The sequence below is a fragment of the Carcharhinus amblyrhynchos genome, chromosome 26 (assembly GCF_965287045.1).
Source record: "Carcharhinus amblyrhynchos chromosome 26, sCarAmb.v2.hapA, whole genome shotgun sequence".
In the NCBI taxonomy this organism is placed as follows: domain Eukaryota; kingdom Metazoa; phylum Chordata; class Chondrichthyes; order Carcharhiniformes; family Carcharhinidae; genus Carcharhinus; species Carcharhinus amblyrhynchos.
Window position 1 is genome coordinate 29582579 of NC_137349.1, and position 23717 is coordinate 29606295.

Consider the following 23717-nt stretch of genomic DNA (forward strand, 5'->3'; position numbering starts at 1 on the left):
AAACAGAGTGAAGATTTTGGGTCTGTGATCTTTCCTGAGTATATTCCAGCATTTTCTCCTCTTATTTTATAGACTGTAAAGAATAGTGCTGCACTGTGGCACAGTGGTTCGCACCGCTGCCTCACCATGTCAGGGACCTGGGTTCAATTCCGGCCTTGATGTGCGGGTTAGGTGGATTAGCAATGCTAAATTGCCCCTTAGCATCGGGGAGATCAGTAGGGTTATGGGGATAGGACCTGGGTGGGATTATTGTCGGTGCAGCCTTGATGGGCCAAATAGCCCCCTTCTGCACTGTAGACTTTCTATGATTCTAATAGAGGCTCTTCCGAGCTGGTAAGAGTACATTAGAAAACATGTTGAGGGAAAAGACACAGTCAAAATCTCTGATATCTCACTGTAGAGCGCAGTCAGACAAATCACTGATATTCCTCACATTGCAAAGTCATTCAGAAATATCACTGATCTCCCACACACTGCAGATTCATTCAGAAATCATGGGATCACTATAGTGCCCATTTGGCCCATCAAGTCTGCACTGATTCTCTGATTAAACATCTGTCCCAGGCCTGCCCCTGCCCTACCCCTGTAAGCCCACCCAAAGGGAACCCATGCAGACACGGGGAGAACGTGCAAACTCCACGCAGACAGTGACCCACGACCGGAATTGAACCGGGTCCCTGGCGCTGTGAGGCAGTAGTGCTAACCACTGCCACCATGCTGCCCCTGATATCATCACCGATATCCGCACAGTGCGGACTGCGTTTTCTCCCTGAAATGTGACATTTGGCTTCTTCTCCAAAGATTGGGTCCCAAAAAAAATTAATCAACTTTTTTTTATAAGTGGATCAAGTTTGGTTAAACTGCTTATCCATCACACAATGTAATATCTCAGACCACAAAGGCTGCCCTAATAATCCTCCCACCCAGTGCATCATGTCAGCAAACTGCACAATTGTCGTCTTGTAGTCTGATTATATTTTTTCTTGTATCTGGATTATTGGACGAGGAAAGAAATCCCAAGACGGATTACAGGGATCAGGAATGAAAGAAGCCAGGAGATAATTTTTTAAAGGGGAGTTATGTCTTGTCCTGATTGTTCAGTACCATGTCTGCACATTCTCTTCTCTGCTTTTGGATCTTTTTAAACATTGGACGGTGCTTGCTGGTTTGCTTGCAGTTTGATTTGTGGAAACCTGGGTTATAGAATCCCTGCAGTGCAGAAGGAGGCCATTCGGCCCATCAAGTCTGCACCAACAACAATCTCACCTATCCCCATAACCCCACATACTTATCCCAGTAAGCCCAGGGCGGCACTGTAGCACAGTGGTCTGAACAGGCACTGGACTGTGGTGACTAGGGGAGTTTCACAGTAACTTCATTGCAGTCTTAATGTAAGCCTTACTTGTGACTAATAAATAAACTTTTCTAACCGATGCATCCCGGGACACATTTAGCATGGCCAATGCACCTAACCCGCATATCTTTTGGACTGTGAGAGGAAACCGGAGCACCTGGAGAAAACCCACGCAGACACGGGGAGAACATGCAAACTCTACATAAACAGTGACCCAAGCCGGGAATCGAACACAGGTTCCTGGCACTGAGGCAGCAGTGCTAACCATTGTGCCACCCAATCCTTAGGCCCACGCCTAAGGATTGTGAAGTCAGGCTTCTGTAAAATCCAGAAGTAGAGTTTGTCTGGTGGACTGTGTGCGAAATATTTCGATTCCGCTCGCCACAGGAATCGTAGTGGGTGACGGGCAGACCATGGCAAAGTCTGTCAATCTCGGGCGGGATTTTCCGCTTTCGGGGTAAGCGCGGCCAGAAAATCCCATCCAAAGCTTCGAGTCCTTATGAATTTACGACAGAACAGTTGTAAGGACTTGAAATATTAACTCTGTTTCTCTCCACCAGACATGCTGAGTTTCTCCAGCATTTTCTGTTTCTTTCCCATCACAGTCTTAGTGGCTGTCAGTCACCCAGTGGAGCCAATGCACTATTTCCAGCTCCTCCTGGCTCCACATTCACTTTTTCATGGAGGCTGCTGTCTTCACTCCATTCCTGTCCAAAAAGTTCGAGTAGGCCAGGCTCATGGCTAGACAGCCTCAGTTCTAGCCAGTGTCCTTCAACAGACAATCAGCCCCTCATTAGCCTATTCAAGATCTGTTGCCAACTAATTCAGCAATGGGATCAACATCTGCACAGACTGGGTGCTGTTCATCCCATTGCTAAATTTATATGGTTTGGACCCACTCTACCAAAAAAAGTACACATTCAGACACATTTACACATGTACAGACACATGCATGTGCACACATAAGCATTCATGTGTACACAGTTGTGCATATACACCGACACAATTACACACATGAACAACCGTGCAATTACACACATGAACAGTCACACAATTGTACACATGGACCGTCCCCCACACACATGCACAGTCACGCACAATTGCACACATTTTCCATCTCTCACACATGCACAGTCGCACACAATTGTACACATGGACTGTCACACACACATGCATAGTCACACACAATTGCACGCATAGACTGTCACACACAATTGCACACATGCACAGTAGCATACAATTGCACACATGGACTGTCACACGCATGGATTGTCACACACAATTGCAATGCATGCACAGTCACACACAATTACACATGGATAGTCACACACAATTGCACACATGGATAATCACACACACATGCACAATCACACACAATTTCTAATCTTTGTCTTCTGTATGCCCATACCCCACTTACCTAACTCCGTGGCATAGGTGCAGGTTGGCAAGAGTCAAATCTTGTGCAGTGGGACATTGTTGGTGGCTGATCAGCGCAAACTACACATACTAACAGCTCCACTGAACAGGTAGAATCATCCTGCTGACTTGCAGGGCAACTAGAGTGAAGCGTGTACAATCAATGTCACTAACTCAGTCTTGTCTCCGGTGGCCGTATCTTTGCCTCTGAGTCATGAAGTTTGAGGACTCAAAGCCTAATCCCTCAACCCAGAAAAAGATCAACCTTCAAAACAGGCAAGTCTATTGAGAAATATCAATCACCAACCTGGGGGCTGTGAGACCCAGCACAAAGCAGAAGGCAAGGACAGAGAGAGGGTCATCCAAACTGTCCTTCTGCTGGTATGAAGCAGAAAACCGTACACTTCTTTTAGCCAAAGGCATGTCTGAGTTACATCCTGTGTGAGTCAATATGTGAGTGTTTGTGACAGAGAATGTGTGTTGGTGTGAGTGACAGTGGTATTTGTATAAATGTCTGTGTGTGGTGGAGTATGGTACATCTAAGAGAGTGATTGTGTTAGTTGTGTGTATGAGGCCTAAGTGTCCATAGTTTAGATGAGGCTAAAACTCAGCTGCTGGTCGCTATCTAATCATTCTACCATGGAAATGTGCTGGGGAACATTGGGTATGAGGCCAGAACAGGGTCAGCTACCAGGTTGTCCATAATCAACTATAGTTTAAACTCTATGGGTGAGATCCTCCGGTCTCCCAGCCGTGTGTTTCCCATCAGTGGGAGTTGATGCATTGTTTGCTAGCGGAAATTCCCATTGACGCTGCCAGCAGGATCACAGAATCCTGTCGGTGTGAACGGCCAGAGAATTCTGGCCGTTGTTTTGGTTCACACATAAAGAACAAATCTTGAATGAGGAGCCTCTTCCCTGCATCAGAGAGATGTCGAAACCTGAATTGACCTAAGAAGGTGTGATATCATACCATATAGCCCAAGGCCTGATACTGTAGACTGTTAGATGCCAATCTGATATTCTCGTGTAGCACATGTGATTGAACAATACTGAAGACTCTCAGATATATGATAAACGCTGGCAAGTAATTCTTTCCTTTAATGAATGTGGGCATCACTGGAAAGGCCAGCATTTGTTCCATAACCCAAACTGTTTCTGAGAAGCTGGTGGTGATTTGCTTGCATCTTCTTGAACTGTTGTGGTCCATCTGGTGCAGGTGCGGGATTTGATCCAGCAACAGTGATATTCCTCCAAGTCAGGATAGTATGTGGCTTGGAAGGAAACTTGCAGGTGGCAGTGTCCTGGTGCCCATGTCCTCCTGGGTAATAGATGGCTTGGGTTTGGAGGGAGTTACCAAAGGAAGGCTTAGCGAGTTGCCATAGTACACCTATGAGTCTATGACTCTATGACCTTGTGGTACACCCTACTTTGCGCTAGTGGTTAAGGGAGTGAATGGGGCACCAATTAAGCAAGTTGCTTTTTCTGGATGACGTTGAGCTTCTTGAGTGTCCAGTGGTAATAGAAAATGTAATATGGCCGGTATTCCAGCCATTGCAGAACGTGTTAATCTGCTGCTAAAGTGGTGTTGTGTTCTTTAATGGGCATAGGTCTAATTGCTGTGAATAGATACCGAGGAATTAGAAGTGGATTGACTGTTTTTCTATAGATTAGTAGCTTGTCATAAATCATTGACTTTATCCTAAGATCAGACAAAAATAGTAAAAAAATGTCTGCCCTTTCTTCTTTCTGACTGATGTTTACTGAAATGCAACGATTGGTGTGTGACATCTAGACTGTGAAAAACGCACAGGCACACGCATACACACACACACAGGGACACGCACACAGAGACACACACACACGCACACAGACGCACATGCACACACAGGCACATACACGCACATACACAAGCACACAGGTACACGCGCACACACAGGCACACATTCGCACATGTGCAGATATACACTCACATATAGCTATGCACACACAGACATACATGCACTGGCACACACTCACACACGGCACAAGTCTTTTATAAGTTTATAAATACGTGGGTTAAACCCTGCTCTTGTGGCCAGACCCCCCAGCCTCAAATTAAATTTCAGCCCTGTAATCCTATCCAAGATCCCTAATAATTTTCATGTAATCTTGTTATATTTTATTTGATTTCCTAGCCTCCGGAGCATGTAGGAATAACTCTGATCCAAAATTTGAAATCTAACAGGATTACAAGGGATTCTTTTTTGTGCTTCTAATTCTGACTTTTCAATGCCTCTGTTACAAAGTGACAAAAAATTCAATTTTTAATATTTCTTCAATGGTAAGTATTGTTGAGTTTCTAACAAAACTGACTGCTGGGTGGGACCAGTTTACACATTGCAACACTTAATAATGCAGTAACATATCTCCTCAAACACCAGGAATTGATTTATTAATAATTAGCTGTCAAACACAATTTTACATAAAAATTAAAATGTGAAGATGTTATTTGTCCTCGTATCCTTGTTTTAACATCTGCCATTTATTCTAACTTGATCATTCTCCAATCATTTTTAGTCATTGTTTTTAACTCTTTTGTTCACTAATCTTTAGCTTCTCTCATTTCAAAGTTTGTGATCCAGGTTACCAAGGTCCATTTACCTAGAATCTGCAGCACAGAAATAGGCTATTCACCTAACTAGTTCATGAAAGTGTTTATGCTTCATATTGAATGTGGTTAATGTCGTAATAATGGGTGACTTCAATTTGCACATAGACTGGCTTAACCTGATCAACACTGATGCTGTTGGGGAATGCGTACAAGATGGGTCTTATAGAACATAGAACATAACAGCACATTATTGGCCCTCAATGTTGTGCCGAGCTATGTCCAATCCCAAGATCAAGCTATCCCACTCCCTATCATTCTGGTGTGCTCCATGAGCCTAATCAATAATCGCTTGAAAGTTCCTAAAGTGTCTGATTCCACTATCACAGCAGGCAGTCTATTCTACACCCCAACCATTCTCTGAGTGAAGAATCTACCTCGGACATCCCTCCTATGTCTCTCACCATGAACCTTATATTTATGCCCCCTAGTAACAGCTACATCCACCTGAGGAAATAGTCTCTGCACGTCCACTCTATCAACCCCCCTCATCATCTTATAAACCTCTATTAAGTCGCCTCTCATCCTGCTTCGCTCTAAAGAGAAAAGCCCCAGCTCCCTCAACCTTTCCTCATAAAACCCACCTTCTAAACCAGGCAGCATCCTGGTAAATCTCCTCTGCACTCTCTCCAATGTTTCCACATTTTATAGTGAGGTGACCAGAACTGAACGCAATATTCCAAATGTGGTCGCACCAGTGTTCGGTGTAGTTGCAGCATAACCCCATGGCTCTTAAACTCAAACCCCCTGTTAATAAATGCTAACACACTATAAGCCTTCTTCACGGCTCTTTCCACCTGAGTGGCAACCTTCAGAGATCCGTGGATATGAACCCCAAGATCTCTCTGTTCCTCCACATTCCTCAGAACCCTGCATTGACCCTGTAATCCACATTCAAGTTTGTCCTGCCCAAATGAATCACCTCTCACTCATCAGGGTTAAACTCTATCTGCTACTTTTCGGTCCAGCACTGCATCCTATCAATGTCTCTTTGCAGCCTACAAGAGCCCTCCACCTCATCCACTATTCCACCAACCTTGGTGTCATCAGCAAATTTACTAACTCATCCTTCAGCCCCCTCTTCCAGGTCATTGATAAAAATCACAAATAGCAGAGGACCCAGCACTGACCCCTGTGCTACACCGCTGGTAACTGGCCTCCAGTCTGAAAGTTTTCCTTCCATCACCACCCTTTGTCTTCTATGAGACAGCCAGTTACTTATCCAATTGGCCAAATTTCCTTCTATCCTTATCTTCTTCATGAGCCTACTATGGGAAACCTTATCAAACGTCTTACTAAAATCCATGTATACGACATCAACTGCTCTATCTTCATCCACACACTTAGTTACCTTCTCAAAGAATTCAATCAAATTTGTGAGGCAGGACTTACCCCTCACGAAACCGTGCTGACTATCCCGGATTAAACTGCATCTTTCCAAATGGAGCAGGATGTTGAGGAGCCAACTATGTATTGGGCTAATTTGGATTTGATGTTGTTTAATGAGAAAGGTCTAATGAATAACTTTTCTGCAAAGGAGCCTATGTGATATAGTGACCATAATATGCTAGAAGTTTGCATTACGTTTGAAAGCTATATGGTTCAATGTGAAACTAACATCTTAAATCTTCAGCAAGGACATTATGAAGGTAGGAGGGACAAGTTGGCTGTGGTGGATTGGGAAAATGCCCTAAAAGATTTGACAGTAGATAGACAATGACTGGTATTTAAAGAAATTCTACACGGTTTGCAACAGATATACATTCCCCTGAGGCACAAGCATCTGAAAGGAAAGGTGAATCAACTGTACTTAATAAGATAAATTAAAGATTGCATTAGGTTGGTGGAAGTGGCTTATAAAAATGTTAGAAAAAGCAGTAAGTCAGGAGCAATTTAAAACTGAGGGAAGTGTGGTGTTCTACTGTCTTGAGCTTCTGAAAAAAAAATGAATTAGGATAGGAAACAGGGTGGGATTTTCCAGCCACATGCGCCCCATGGCTGGAAATTGCCACCCAAACTTAACGGATCTTTAAGTTGTCCACCAAATTTTCTGTCTCGCCCACTATGATTCCCGTGGTGGGCAAAGCAGGAATGACTTGAATCTTGGAGAAATGAAGTGTACTGTGCCAGTGTTAGCAATTTCCTTTAATGGGAAAAGCCAGTCACCGTGAGTCCACCTCCAGAATTCTGTCTAATCTATGTGCAAAAGAGCTCACTACAAATGTCAGTGTCATGTGTCTTCATTTCAACACATGAGGATACGGGGAGGAGATTATGTGGTCAAAGTCCCACTTCCTCAAGAGTAATTAGTATGGGCAATAAACTATGGCCTTGCCAGTGATGCCCAAATCCTACAAATGATAATAAAAAGTACCCACAGCAGCGTTTATTATAGTTGTCACTGCCTCACAGCGGCAGGGACCTCAGTCCAATTCTAACCTTGGGTGACTGTCAGTGTGGAGTTTGTACATTCTCCCCGTGTCTGCATGGGTTTCCTCCCACGCTACAAAGGTGTGCAGGTTGGGCTGATTGGCCATGCTAAATTGTCCCTTAATGTCAGGGAGATTAGCAGGGTAAATGAATGGGGATAGGGGCTGGGTGGGATTGCTGTCGGTGCAGGATCAATGGGCTGTAAAGATTCTATGACTGAATGATCATGAGGAGAACCTTGGCTTCCTGCTTTTCCTGGTCCTGACCAAGGGTCACTGAGACCAAGCCTACATGGGTTTCCTCCAGGTGCTCCGGTTTTCTCCCACAGTCCGAAAGACATGCCAGTTAAATGCATTGGTCGTGCAAAATTCTCCTTCAGTGTACCCGAACAGATGCCAGAGTGTGGTGACTAGGGGATTTTCACAGTAACACATTGCAGTGTTAATGTAAGCCTGCTTGTGACATGAATAAATAAACTTAAACTATTGCTGCACTGTTCACCTCCACATGGACCAGATACAGAGATTGGAACTGTTGGTCCAGGTGAATCTTTACCACAATAGACATTGCATTTCCCCAGCTGAGCAAGATTTAGCATCAATAACCAACTTGCTCAACATAAAGTAGTATATCTCTCTGTACTGGGCCTGATTCAATCAGTTTTTTGTTCCTATACTGTGCCTCTGACAGTTAAGTTGCCTGTACTGCACCTATCACAGGTAATACTTGCCTGTACCTCTTTCAATTAGTACATTTTCTATACCATGCATATGTTAATTGACAAGTTTCCTGTACTATACCATCTGCTATTCTAATTCAAAGTTAACTTGTATCCCTATTGTTTCCAGTATCTTGAGAATAGATGTCATAATAATGGGAAAACCCCATCCAACTGAGCCTCAGTAAGTCACAGGTATAACAAAGTTTACATTAAAGAACATTTTTCCTCGGCGGTCTGTTTGATCTCAGTGAACGTTTCTTGGGCCTTGATCTTGATCGTATCAAAGTCCATGTTTTGGATGCTCCCCAGAAATGATTCATTCGCTTCTTCCTCTTCTTCATCCGCTTGCACCATCTTGGCGAGTTCCTCAGGGAGCTCCACATCTCCCCCAGCCATTTGAATCTGACTTTCGTCCTTGTCATTCTGAATCATGCAGGGGGTGGGGGGGAAGAAAAGAGATACTGGTTAACCCTTTCTGTATTGCGCTCTCCTCCCTGATTCAATGAAGATCAGTTGGAAAGACACATGGCTGTGAACGAGACATGAGCCTCTGTTACTGATAAGTCCTCCCAACATGGATTGAGATGGGGGCGATAATGTGGGCTCTATGCCAGGAATGCAAGACAAAAAGTTACCTCTTAGTTCATAGAACCATGAAATCACTGCAGTGCAGGAAGAGGTCATTTAGCCTCTCTGTACCAAGGTATAGACTGGAAACCCCCAGGTATGGTATGAAGTTAGACTAGGCTCCAACAATTTGTTATTTTGATATTAATGTGAGGACAAAATGTTTCACTACAGCACAATTCTGCTGACGTACTAGGGAAGTTTTTGTTCTTATGTAAAACAAAATGTATTTAATTATACGGTTTAACCATAACAAATGAATTAGCCTAGCGTTTAACAATTGAAAAATACTTAAAACAAGATAAAATTCTTAACTGCTAATCTTTCACTATGGGTTCCAATTCAGGCAATATTCTGCTTATGGTCTAAAGCCCTCGTTTGAAAATCAGTTAGCAAAACACAGGCTTACTTGTTTCTCTTAGGTTAACAGTCCTAGAGCTTTCAGAACACTTCTTCAGAGAGAGATACAGAGATACACATGTTTCCTCTGGCAATCTGGGTGGCAAACTGCTTGTATTTTAAAAATGAAACTAAAACAATATTTTTTCCCTGCAAGCTTCGCTCCTCCCATTAAGCCTTTGACTCTGTCCCTGTCAACCTATTCAGAGCTCCACTCTGAAACTCCAGGAGAAATCTAAGTAAATACAAATGTATTAACTCAGATTAAACAAACACCTCAGTTACTTATCCTGTTCTGCCAGTTACCTATTTAAAAGATTTCTTAGACAAATCAGCACCTTACAAACCAGATCTGAATTCTAAACATACCCCTTACAAGAAACTTGATATATACTTTTCTTAAAGGCACAGTATTACACCAGGCAACAAGCAGGCTGCTTGACTATTGAGGGCATCAGAATGGAGACCTATCTTGTCCTCTGCTAAAACCACCACCTGCAGGTTCCTCCTCCAAGTCACATGCCATCCTGACTTGGAAATGTAATACCATTCCTTCACTCCTACTGGGTCAAAATCCTGGCATTCCCTCAGGTGGCACAGTTGTTAACACTGCTGCCTCAGAGCACCAGGGACCCTGTTCAATTCCTGGCCTGGGTTACTGTCTGTTTGGAGTCTGCACGTTCTCTCCATGTCTGCGTGGGTTTCCTGTGGGTGCTCCAGTTACTCCCCATAATCCTAAAGACATGTTTGTTAGGTGCATTGGCCATGCTAAATTCTCTCCTCAGTGTACCCGAACAGGCACCAGAGTGTGGCGACTAGAGGATTTTCACAGTAACTTCATTGCAGTGTGAATATAAGCCTACTATAAATGGCTGTTTACCACAATGTTGCCAGAGCTAGGAAAGTGTAGGCGAGGATTGGATAAATTGGGGTTATTTCCCTTGGAACAAAAAAAGGCTGAGGGGTGACTTGATAGAGGTGTACAAAATTATGAGGGGAAGAGGTAGCGTAGGCAGGATAAAATTGTTTCCCTTGATGGAGAATTCTCGAATCAGGAGACATAGATGTCTGGAATTCACTGCTCGAGTTGGTGGTGGAGGCAAAAATCCCCAAATTCTTTTAAAAAGTACCTGGATCTGTTCCTATTTGCTGTAAGCGACATGGATGTGGGCCAGGTGTAGGAAGATGGGTTTAGCAAGGGTACCTGGACGTCCTCGGGCTGGCATGGACAAGGTGGGCCAAATGGTGTTGTAACCTTTCAATGGTTCTATGGACACTGTATTTGCCAACTGGGCAATCAGGGAAGCAAAACTTTCAACTGATTCCCAAATTCGGCAACAATTAGTACTTTTCCCTGTACCATGCCTGTTTCAGGCAGCATTTATTTCTGTGACAGTTAATAAATTGCCTGCGCTGCACCTATCACAGGTGATGTTTGCCTGTACTGTACCTTTTTCAATTAATACATTTTCAATCCCAAGCCTGTTTGTTGGTGTATTTCCTGTATTATATCTGCGGGTGTCTATACATGTCCTGTACTGTACCTGTGACAGTCAGCCTGTTTTCTACCTGAGATAGGTGATGTAATTACCGTGACCATAGGTATGTTTCCTGCACTGTCTGTCTCAGACTATATGCTTCCTTCACTGTGTCTATGACAGTCGGCTCATTTCTCATGCATAACCAGTGACATTGGATTCACCTTTTTGTACCTTACCTGGGGTAGCCGATATTTCTCCCTCATGTGCAATCGAACTGTCGCCCTTTCTGCTTTTTTTTGAGTGAAGGCGTTGTCTCGTTCTATTCTGGAATGGGAAAGTAATGATATTTTCGAATTCAAGGCTTGATTTTGTCCTTCATTTCCCCCTTCCGAATCGGGTTCTGTTTAATGCGCAACTGAATTCCATGATACTGATTCCAATTCTGTTTATGTCAGGAGGGTTTGTCTGGCTGTGGATTAGTCATTGCCCTTTCACCTCTGCAACTGAAGTTCAATTCCAGTTCAGTTGGCTCATAGGTGTTAACAGAAGTGCTCCTAAGTTGTCGCTGGTCTGGGTCTTGGACCTCTGTGTTACAGGTCAGCCATGACCTAACTGAATGGGCTTGAAGGACTGAATGGCCTAGTATTGCTGCATAAAAGCAAATTACTGTGGATGCTGGAATCTGAACTGAAAGAGACAATGCTGGAAAATCTCAGCAGGTCTGGCAGCATCTATAAGGAGAGAAAAGAGCTGACGTTTCAAGTCCAGATGACCATTTGTCAAAATTAAAAGGCATAGAAAGTGGGAGATATTTATAACTGCCATTAGCACCTTTTAGCCTTTTCCCCTTGGTTTTGTGGCTATCTTTCATTCCCTCACCCTACAGTATAAATATCTCCCACTTTCTCTGACTTTTACCTTTGACAAAGGGTCATCTCGATTCGAAACGTTGGCTCTTTTCTCTCCTCACAGATACTGCCAGACCTGCTGAGATTTTCCAGCATTTTCTCTTTTGGCCTAGTATTGCTCCCATCTGGGCAATGTGCCCTGGCAGGGGGTTGAGAGAGTGATAATGCCTGCGGAATAATACCCAATGCCCTTGGTATGTGGGAAGGTGAAATCAAACTAGGTGACCTTCTAAATGTGAAAAGTGCAATGGTGGAAAGAAATAAGGGTGATTAATTCAGAGAATCACACAAAGTGCCTGGAGCAGCAATGGAGGGGGTCTGGGGGTAGATAATCAGAAGTCTCAGTGTGCTCCTGTTGCACCGCCTCCCCCCCCCACCATTTCTCCCCCACTGCCAGCTCCACGGAAGCATTGAAAAAACATTGGTCTTAAACAAACTCACCTGGTCTGACAGGTTGTTGCTTAGGCCACAGGAAAGGCTGAGGTAGAGCAGCAGACTGCCTCCTGCTCCATCTGGCAATCTCTAGTTACCTGGCGGTGAGGTCTTACAGTTCACCCAGGGAGCCCGGACTGCTGAGGCATTTTGTATTTTGAACACGTTGTGGACGGTGATGCACCGTAACTTCCTCCACTGCAGCCTCCAGCATTCTTGCCATCACCCTGCCAACCAGGAATCTCTCCTGCTCTCACCGCCTGTCACTGAGAGGATTTGCAGGTGGATACGCAACCTGTCTGAACGCACCTTCCTTGGCCATCAGAACCTGGGCTGGGACTTGAACCTGGAACCTCTGGCTCAGAAGCAGGGATGTTACACAAGACATCCTCTCTAGTTTCCTACAAGTGTTACACCTCTCATTTCTATATTAAATGGGGTCTAATTCCTGCGTCAGCTACCATGAATAAATGGTTCAATTTAATACTGGTCATTCATCCTGGAAATTAGCCCTCGTAGCTGCTTCAGGCCTGTAAAGCGGATGCAATATGGTCCGACTTCCATCATGATGTTGTCGAGATTGTTAATTGTTGGGAGAATAGGACCCAGGGTCTAAATATTGTCCAGAATACAGGGGGAGAACACTGGTGCTATGCTTCAAATTACACCATGGGATCTCATATATCCAGCTGAGAGAAAACACAGAACTGTGGTTTAATGTCTCATTCAAAAGATGCTGCAAAGGCAGCTCTTAGTTTTCAAGACCCTCTGAATCACACTGCAGCTCAACAGAATGGATAGGGGGTTAGATTGCCCTTGGGCCTCACCATCTCACCCCCTGGACTGGCTGGGATCTCATTTGCATTGCAGCCTGTCTGTGGTTTACTTCCTCAAGAATCAGTAGCAGTGTTGGGCACAATCCCATAGCAGTGGCAATCGCACAGTGCCAGTGGCATCGGTTTTTCCTCCAGTATTCTGGACAATATTTAGGCCCTGGGTCCTATTCTGCAGGCAATTAGCAACCTAGGCAATAGCATGATGGACATTGACACTTTCTGCCCCCTCGCAAGATGGCAGAATATTGACTCCCCTGCCACCCTATCTACTTGGTAAAGGAAAGAACTTGCATTTATATACCTCCTTTCTCCACCTTGAGAAACCTTGGAGTAACGTACAGCCAATGAAGTGTTTCTGAATGGTAGTTGCTGTAGGAAATGAGGCAGTTAATGTGCACAGTGCAAATTCTCCTGGACAGAAATGAGATAATGAGCAGATTTTCAGTTTGAGTGATGCTGTTTGAGGGATAAACATTGAGCACAACAGGTCTCTGATCTTCAAATAGCACCATGGAATCTTTCACATCTAACCGAGGGGGCAGACAGGCCCTCAGCTTATCATCTTATCTGAAAGGTGCTGAAAGAGCAGCTGAGTCTGAATGCCCAGCAGCAGCTGACTGCCAGGCCCAAAGCCTTGGGATCATTGACCCCATAGAATCATAGAATCCCTACAGTGCAGAAGGAGACCATTCGGTCCATCAAGTTGTACCGCCAACAATCCCACCCAGGCCCTATCCTTGTAACCCTACATAATCCCCCTGACACCAAGGGGCAATCCCACCCAGACCTGTTTCCCATAACCCCAAGTATTTGCTCCATTAATTCCCCTAATCCACACATTTTGGGATACTAAGGAGCAAATTAGCATGGCTAATCCATCTAACCTGCACGTTTTTGGACTGTGGGAAGAAACTGTAGCACCCAGAGGAAAAGCATGTAGACTTGGGGAGAAAGTACAAATTCCTACACAGTCACCCAAGGCCAGAATTGAACCCAGGTCCTTGACACTGTAAGGCAGCAGTGCTAACTACTGTGCCGTGACCTCGAAATCTCAGGGCCCTCAGTGGAGCCTTTACCTGCCCCCCCACCCCCCATGTTGAAAGCAGTAAGGGGGAAGCTCATAGGAACAGGTAAGTAGCCAAGGTAGGACAATGGACCAATACCCACCCATACAACTATGTTGTTTTAGAAAATTTGTGCATGCCATTAAAATGGAACAAGGTTTGAGATTGTTCATCTGGTGGCAGAGCCACTGGTCTGGCAATCTCAGAGACCGCCAACACTGCTGTTGGCCTGTGCTCAGAGGTACTTTACTGCAAGGCAGAAGGGCTGGGAGAGATGTTAATCAGGACTGGTTATTGCACAGGAGTGGGTGGTCCACAGCGGGAGTGTGACTGGGTGGGGTGTGCGAGGAGGAGAGTGAAGCATTAGTTCAGTTGATTCCAGGAACTGAGCACAAAACTAGAGGCTGATGGTCTAGGGCTATGCTAAGGGATGATGTGGAGGTGGCGGTGTTGGACTGGGGTAAGAAGTCTCACAACGCCAGGTTAAAGTCCAACAGGTTTATTTGGTAGCAAACACCACTAGCTTTCGGAGCGCTGCTCCTTTGTCAGGTAAATGGAGTTCTGACAGAACTTCTTACTATGCTAAGGGATGTCAGAGGCTGTCTTCCAGATGTGAGGGTAAGCTGTAGCATTATTTGCCCCGTCAGTTGTGTTAACTGAATCTGAGCGTTCCTCAATTCCTGGCCTTCAATGAACTTTAAAGAAAATAAATGATCTGATCATCGTTACTGTTTGAGGGAGTTTGCTATGTGCAAAGAGGTTCCTGTGCTTTCAATCTAACAAAAACTATGGCTGGAATTTTCCAGCTGCTTACGCTGCCACTCAGCCAAATCTGCATTCATTGCAGCGGAACTGGAAAATCCCACCGGCGTAAATAGCTGGAAAATTCCTCTGTATGGCCCTACCACCTCACCCACCCGGGAATCAACGCGGGCAAGGCTCCCAGAACGGAAATCTCCATTAGCCTTGGGCGGGATTTTCCGATCTGGCCCAAGCGAGACCGTAATATCCCACCCTAGGTTTCTGAAGAACTCCATTGCCTGTAACGTGCATGGGGACGTTTGATGGGCATGAAAGGCGCTATTCAAATGCAAGCCTCTTTGACGAGCCTTTGCGGAACGAGGAAACCCTGGGGTCCCTAAATCAGCCCAGAGTGCTGTCACTGAGCCGGGTGCATCCGGTGGGTAAATGGTAAATCAAGGTCCCCCCCTCCCCTCCACTGGCTAACCTCGGACCCACTGCATCCCACACAGAAAAACATGGGCCACCCTGTTGAAACTGGAGTCCGGATCCTGTGTGAAGGGTCCCTCTGCTTTACCTATTGTCTCTCTCTCTCTCTCCTTGCTCGTGTGAAGGCTGGTCTCTCACTTCATGTCACAGGAAAATCCTGCTTAAATCTCCTTCACCCTAAGCCGCTGCTGTCAAAGTCTAGCCCCAAATCCTGGATTGCACTAGTTACCTGGCTTGTTGAAATAGAAGGTTACTTAGCCCAGTTTGTTGGCACTATAATTACCGTATTTCCTCAGATATAGGACGCACCTTTTCACTCCTGTGCAGGATTTGTCATGGCTTCCCTTACTGGGTTGGCTTAAACTGTGATATGTTGTACTATACATTTTGCACTCCCAGAACACTAGGCACATCAGCACCTTCACAAAGCAGTTCAGGATGGCTAATAAATTCTGGCTGATCCAATGATGCCCTCATTGCCCACTATGAATTTAAAAATTATAGTGTCTGCTTTCGTTACTTCAGTAGCTGCTGCTACTCTATCTTCTCACTGCTATCCCATCATGTTGGACCAGCAAAGGAAAGCAATAATCATAGAATCGCTACAGCGCAAAATAAGGCCATTTGGCCCATCAAGTCTGCACTGACAACAATTCCACCAGCCCTATCCCCGTAACCCCACATATTTACCTGCTAAACCCCTGGCACTAAGGGCAATTTAGCAAGGACAATCATCCTAACCAGCACATCTTTGGAGTGTGGGAGGAAACCCATGCAGACATGGGGAGAATGTGCAAACTCCACACAGACAATCACCCGAGGCCAGAATTGAATCCGGGTCCCTGGCACAGTGAGGCAGCAGTGCTAACTACTGTGACACCGTATCGTCGATGGACTTTAGAACGGCTCGCCGCATTTTACAGCCCCTCCCCCTCTGCCTGTGGCAGGCCTGTGGAATTCTGTCCCACATATTGATCTGAAAGGAACAGCTCGCTCATTTACCTTACAGTTAATGACAACCCTGATACCCCAGCCTGACATTGTCAATGTCTGTTGAAAGGGTAACTCTTCCATGGGTGCATTCTCCTTTCTGGAACCTCATCACATTTCTCATTGCTGAGTCAAATGGGTTTTGGCAGACTGTTTGACTGTAGGGGTCATCGCAGCCAAGACCAACCCTGCCCTCAGCTGATATTCACTTAAACACAGCTTACAAGCAAGAGACACTACCGGAGTGGGAGACCAGCCCGATTCCCCTGTACCCGAGGAGAGACCTACGCCCCAATTCTAACATCCTTGTTGCTGCCCAGTGCTCTGACTGTGAGGTAACACATGGCAAATAGTGCAGACAGCTTGGTTTGTGTGGTTCAGTAATGCACTAGAGGGTGAATTGTAACACCGAGGCAGCAAGTCCCCTATCTGAATAATATTTAACAATGAGTTGCTTACGAGTATGGGGAGGCAATGGCCGAGTGGTATTAACCCAACAACTCAGCAAATGTTCTGTGGACCCAGGTTCCAAATCCTGCTGTGGCTGATGGTGGAATTTGAATTCAAGAAAAATATCTGGAATTAAGAATCTACTGATGACCATGAAACCAGTGTCGATTGTCAGAATAAACCATCCTGGTTCAATAATGTCCTTTTTGGGAAGGAAATCTGCCGTCCTCACCCGGTCTGGCCTACATGTGACTCCTGAACCACAGCAATGTGTCTGACGCTCAACTGCCCTTGGACAACCAGGGATGGGCAATAAATGTTGGTCAACCAGTGATGCTCATGTTCACGAATGAATAAAAAACAATATGGAGATAGAAATGAATCTCCTGCTGAATATGTCCCTTTGTATCAGTGGTTCTCTTCCTGGTGCCACTCAGATGGAGGCAAGTTGGTTGATGTGCAGAGCCTGGCAGATGATGTTGTATAAATCACTGGGCATCAATTCACAGGCTGGCACACAGTGCGGGTCGAGATTAGAGCTAACGCAGAGACGGCTGAGTAAGTGAAAGGACCCTATTAAGTTGTAAGCTTTATTAACTTGTAGGCCCTTCTGTTTCATTTCCAGCCCCCCCACCCCTTTGTGGAGAAGCACTTGGCCACATTTGGCAATGACCAACTAGAATCAGGTGCTCATGTGGTGGTGGGGGAGCAGGGTCATTATGGTAGAGGAAGAAAGGGATGTCATTGTGGCGGTGGGGGGAGAGAGGGGGTCATTATGGTGGTGGGGGGAGGGGGGTTCATTGTGGTGTTGGGGGTGGGGGTTCATTGTGGTGGTGGGGGAGGGGTCATTGTGTTGGTGGGGGAAGGGGGTGTCATTGTGGTGTGGAGGGAAGGGGGTGTCATTGTGGTTGGTGGTGGGGGAACGAGGGTCATTGTGATGGGGAGGGGGAATATGTGGTTGTGGGGGAGGGGGTGTCAATGGGTAGTGAGGTGGTTATTGTGGTAGTGGGAGGAGGGAGGTCATTGGGGTGATGGGGGGTCATGTGGTAGTTGGGTGGTCACTGTGGTGGTGGGGGGAAGTGAGGCTCATTTTGGTGGTGGGGAGTGGAGGGGTCATGTGATGGTGAGGCTTCATTGTGGTGGTGGGGGGAGGGGAGTCAGTGATGATGGGGAGGGCCTTTGTGGTGGTGGGGGGAGAGGGGCTCATTGTGATGGTGAGGAGAGGTTGGGGGGGGTGGGGGGGGGGGGGGGGGGGGCGGTGCAGGGGAGAAGTTCCGGAAATCACAGATAAAGACTCATCTCCCAATATTCTGTAGTGTTACAGACAGTGACCCTTGAATGAGAGACCCTGGCTAAAACTGAGTCTCTCAATTAGAGTTTTGTAAAAACTCCATCACTAATGGTTGGCCATAGTTACATCTCCTCATGATGGATGTCTCTGGTCCTGGCCACTAGGGGGAGCATCTCAGAGCAGGAGTGACCTCCATGGTCTAAAAGCACTGTCCATTCCCATGGAGCCTTCGATTTTTATCCTCTTACCCTATCACAGACCTTCCCCTTCACTCTTCCCACTCTCTCCCTCATTTCACTTGCTGAAAATCGATTATACTTCTATCTTTCCTCAGTTCTGATGAAGGGTCATCATCAACCTAGAACATCTGTTTTTCTCTCCACAGATGTTGCCTGACCCACTGGGAGTTTCCAGCATTTTTTAAAATTTTAGGTTTCCAGGACCTCTGGTATTTTTGTCTGGATTGTAGCTGGTGTCGGAGATACTGACACGGCTGTACCCACCCAGGCACATCACACCAGGGTCCGAGCACATTGCATCGGGATAGTCCAGAAGTGTTCAACTTGAGTGGAAATATGAACTTGTTGAGAGAGGCTTTATTGATCATGAGCTTAGCACCTTTCAAGGTTTGTGTACATTTCCTGTGCAGACCCCTAGTTTGTACAATGCAATAGAATGTAGACATCATAAATCACATTATGGGGATGATGTGACAGTCTTACACATGCTCCCTCCCACTGCAAGAAGCATATAGACATGGGGACTGGCCATGCCTTAGCTCTCCCCCACTCCACAGCCCAGAACAAACATCTTGACTGCTCCCTCAGCCACTACCGCAGACAGAGAACACACTGGAAAGAGGATGGTTCAGTGACAAAGTGAAAGGACTGATTAGGTGGATTGGCCATGCTAAATTGCCCCTTAGTGTCAGAGGTACTAGCTAGGGTAAATGCATGGGGTTATGGGGATTGGAGCTGGGTGGAATTGTATTCGGAGCAGACTTAATGGGCTGAATGGCCACCTTCTGCACTTAGATTCTATGACAGCCTTTGAGCTGATGCTGGGTCAAATACTTTGAGCTGATGCTGGGTTTACAAATACTTGGATGGACTGGACAGGAAGGGATTTGTCTCATTGGAGTAGAGAAGATTAAGAACATAGGAGCAGGTGTGGGCAATTCAGCCCCTGGAGCCTGCTCCACAATTCAATACCTAAATGTGCCTAGTTTGGGGGCGTTTAAGAGATCCGTGGATAGGTTTATGGATGGAAAGGGTTTGGTTTAGGTTAGAGGGTCATTGCTTTTTAACTGGTCGGCGCAACATCGTGGGCCGAAGGGCCTGTTCTGCGCTGTAATGTTCTATGTTCATGGAGATCATGTCTCAGCCTCAACTCCACTTTCCTGCCCATTCACCATAATCCTTCAACCCATTGCTAATTAAAAATCTGTCTAGCTCCTCCTTAAATTTACTCAATATCCCGGCATCCACCACATCGTGGGGTAGCAAATTCCACAAATTCTCACTCTTGATCACAATAAAGGATAAACCTGCTGACAAGGACCTTCTTGCAGGCAGTCACGTGAACAAAGGCCTAGATACACTTATACATCTTTTCTTTCACTGGGAAAGGCTTCATTTTGCCCACCTCCAGATGCCCCTAACTGAAAGTCTCTAAGGACAGTTAAGTGTCAACCACATTGCTGTGGTTCTGGAGACCATGATCCAGATTGGTCTTTACAACAATTGTTGTCCTGGTCATTATTCCACCTATCCATCTCCTCTTCCATGCTTACAGGCAGACAGAGCACATACTCATGCCTGTTCCCATAGCTAAAATTTCCAGGGGTAGGTTGCTAGCCTGTCCCCACCTCAAACCATCAAGCTCTGAGGTGGGATTTGAACCTGGAGCTACCCAGCTCAGAGGCAGGGAGTCTAACCATTGCACCACTAGACCTCCTATATGGTCACTGTTACTGAGACTAGCTTTACATTCTGTATTTACTTATTGAATCTAAATTCCACCAGTGGGGGCAGCACAGTGGCACATTTGTTAGCACTGCTGCCTCACAGCGCCAGGGACCCAGGTTCAGTTCCAGCATTGGGTCACTATCTGTGTGGAGTCTGCACATTCTCTCCTTGTCTGTGTGGGTTTCCTCGGGTTCTTCAATTTCCTCCCACAATCCAAAGATGTGTGGGTTAGGTTGATTGGCCATGCTAAATTGACCCTAATATCAGGGGGATTAGCAGGGTAAATGTGTGGGGTTGTAGAAATAGGGCCTGGGTGGGATTGCACATTGATACAGACTCAATGGGCTGAATGGCCTCCTTCTTTACTGTAGGGGTTCTATGATCCTATAACTGCCATGTCCCCAGAGTGGTAGTCTAAGACTGAATTACCAGTCCAGTTTGTGCACCTAACTCTCCCAGGTTAACAGGACCATCAGGTTTTTGTATTAAGGACAAATAATGGATCCTTTATATTGGTCAGCCCCATGTGAAAGACACATCAAGGGTGCAATGAGGAGGAGAGAAGACAAAGGTTCAAGGCCCATTAACTACTGGAGGAGAGGGAAGGAGGGGAAGGGAGGACAGAAGGAGATAAGGAGCTCTGCAGTGATAGGAACCTGCAAGGTCTTCAGTTCAAATAGGAAACATAGTGAGGAGGCTGGAGGAAGAGAGTACAGAGGAGCACTTTGGATTGGGAGATTGCTGGTCATTGCAATCTCAAGAAAATAGAGAGAAAGGGAGAAAGGTAAAGAGATGGCTTCTCAGAAATATCCCATTGTAAAACTAAATACAGAGTGGGGTTTCACAGAAGGAAATTTAAATGCAAGACCTAATTTAATGTTTCATATTTGGTGGTATAATCACCACTAAGAAAATGAATATATGGTAGAAATATTAAATATGGGTATTTTTAACAGAAATAATGCTGAGATATTAAATTTTATGAACGAGTTTGTATTTAATGGACACTTATACAGTTGGTGATAATGATTTCTCCTCCGTTCTAGTATCGGTCCTCCCAGCCTTGCTGAATACTTGCTGAATATTGCTGCTGTGTTGTCAGTTACCCTCCAGCACCTCACCCAAGCAACCCTGCATTGAGTGACATGAAACTATTCAACCATGAGAGGCATCATGGCTGAAGTTGATCCTGTCTCAGCCAGTACCCACAGATGTTAACATTCCAGCAGGGCTCAGTGGAGAGTGATCAGAAGTGAGAACACTGGCTGATGCTTTCCATTCTTTAGTCCAGGGAAAGGGAGGACACTAGGAACATTGGCTAAATCTCTGCTGAAGGCACCAAGACTGGGAGTTCTGCCTGTGACCAGCGCAACATGTCTGTTTCATTGCCACACCAGTTGGGGCATTTAACACTTGCGTCATTTCAGTTCTTTGAGGGATATGTAAATATATGAGAAGATAGGTGTTTTGACTGTGTGTTTCAAATAGCACAGTCAATATGGCTAACAACACTCAGTAACGACGGCTGTGTTTCCTGGACTTGGGCTGGGATATAAACAAATAAATGGCTTCTCAGTTCCAAGCTTTAAATTCTGTTTCTGTAGAGTTCATTCAGAAGCCAGTGCTTCTAACGGAATTCTAAACCAACCTTCTCATGAACACAACCAAAGGAGTGATTCAGAATCACAGAATTATTAGGGCACAGATGGAGGCCATTCAGCCCCTCATGCCAGCACTGGCTCTCAAACGTGCAGCCTGGCTCTGTGCCCTTTCCCCGTACCCAAGCACATTGTTTCTATTCAAGTAATCGCCTAATGCCCTCCTGAATGCCTCGATTGAAGCTGCCTCCACTACAGCATTCCAGACAGTGCTGGGGGGCTGTGTTTCCAAACTCTCCTTCTACAGTTAGGGGACTATACGCCGACAGCACTTCAGGGTATAGGAACATCTGTAAATCTGTGGAGAGTTTAGAATTTCACTAATACAGATGCGGTGCTAGTATTTAACACCATGCGCAGATAGTTACTTTTGAAAGGAAAGGATAATGCAAACAGGCATTTATCTTTAACACTGCTGGCCTGGCTCCCACAGGCGCACACTTTCCCGATCCATTCCTTCACCCTCTGCCGCGACACTCACTTTTCCTCCAGCAGCTGCCTCTGGTATTCCTCGAAATCCTCCCTCGACATTCCCGTGCTTTTGGCCGTTGGCTTTCCGTCCCCTTCCTCTGTCTTCTCCTCTTCCCCTCCCCCTCCTCCCCCTCCACCTCCCGTCAGGTCTTTCATTTTCCCGCTGATCATGCTTTTGAGGAGGAACGACATTTTGGCTCAAACTGGTCCGAATGGTGGGGAGGGAGGGAAGGCAGGCTGGCGTTCGCTGGAGCAGCCTGTGTGCGAAGGACACGTAAGCCGCAGGTGTAATTGGTAGACATCGAGCTAAACGGCTTAAATCATTAAAAGGTGCTGCAGTAAACCATTGGGTGCTCTTCCTGTGCTCAGATCTGATGGTCCATTATCCCTGGTTTAGGGGCCTCCATTGCATGCATTTGAAAAACATGCCACACACAAATGACATTTTACTTTTAACTTTCTAGAGTTGTCCCCATTAACAGTGGTAACATTAAAACAAAAGTTTTTTGTTGTCTATTTGAAACAATGTGTATTTGTATATAGTGAAAAGTGTGCAAGAAACAATACTTTTCTTTGTATACATGTACATGTGACTGTAATAAATCAAATCAAATCAATCCGCAATGGATTTGGATGAATGAGGAAAAACTGTTCCCAATTTTGATTAAGGAAACATATTCAAGATTATCGGTGAGAGAACGAATTTGGAAATTAGGAAGTACTTTTTTTAACACAATGATTTGTTTTATTTTCTGGAACGCACTGAAAGGAAGCAGGTTCAATAGTAACTTTCCAGAGGGAATTGTATCTCTACTTGGAAAAGCAATCATTTGGGAAAGAGCAGGGACCTGGGACGAATTGTGTTGAACTGCTATAGGCCTCATGGGCTAAATGGTCTCCTGCTTCTGTGCTGTAAGGTTCCAGGATTTTCTTTTAACTGAATTCAAATTCTTGGATTACCACGGTGGGAGTTGAACTCACGTTCTCCGGCTAATTAGCTCAGGCTTTTCTGTGTTACTAATCCAGCAACATAATCACTCTACTACCGTACCTAAAACGTAAGCAACACGCTGCTGATACTGGCAATCGGAAGCAAAAAATAAGCCTGATGCACCCAGCACGTCAGCAGAGTTTGTGGAGAGAAAGGGAATCGGTCAGAATTTTATCTTCCCCTACCCGGCAGGTTTTTAGTGGTGGAATGTTAAATAAAAGGGCGGGGATTGCCTCCAGATTCCTGCCTGCCCTGACAAAGCAGGAATTTTACGGTGGGGTGAGTAAGGCCTCAGACAGGAAGCTCACACTTGCCCTGAAATGGCCAATTAATGGCCACCTAAGGGCTGTTA

At 45.5% G+C, this 23717-nt stretch overlaps 1 protein-coding gene across 1 annotated transcript; it reads right to left on the reverse strand.

Moving 5' to 3' along the window:
• Positions 1 to 5178: 5178 nt before the first annotated feature.
• On the reverse strand, positions 5179 to 22647 carry cplx4c (complexin 4c). The gene is made up of 3 exons (XM_080212979.1): positions 22385 to 22647; positions 11314 to 11401; positions 5179 to 8993 (listed from the first exon to the last, which is right to left on the reverse strand). Exons 1-3 carry the CDS (start codon positions 22564 to 22566, stop codon positions 8775 to 8777), a joined length of 489 nt encoding a protein of 162 aa, XP_080069105.1. The 5' UTR covers positions 22567 to 22647; the 3' UTR covers positions 5179 to 8774.
• Positions 22648 to 23717: the final 1070 nt, after the last annotated feature.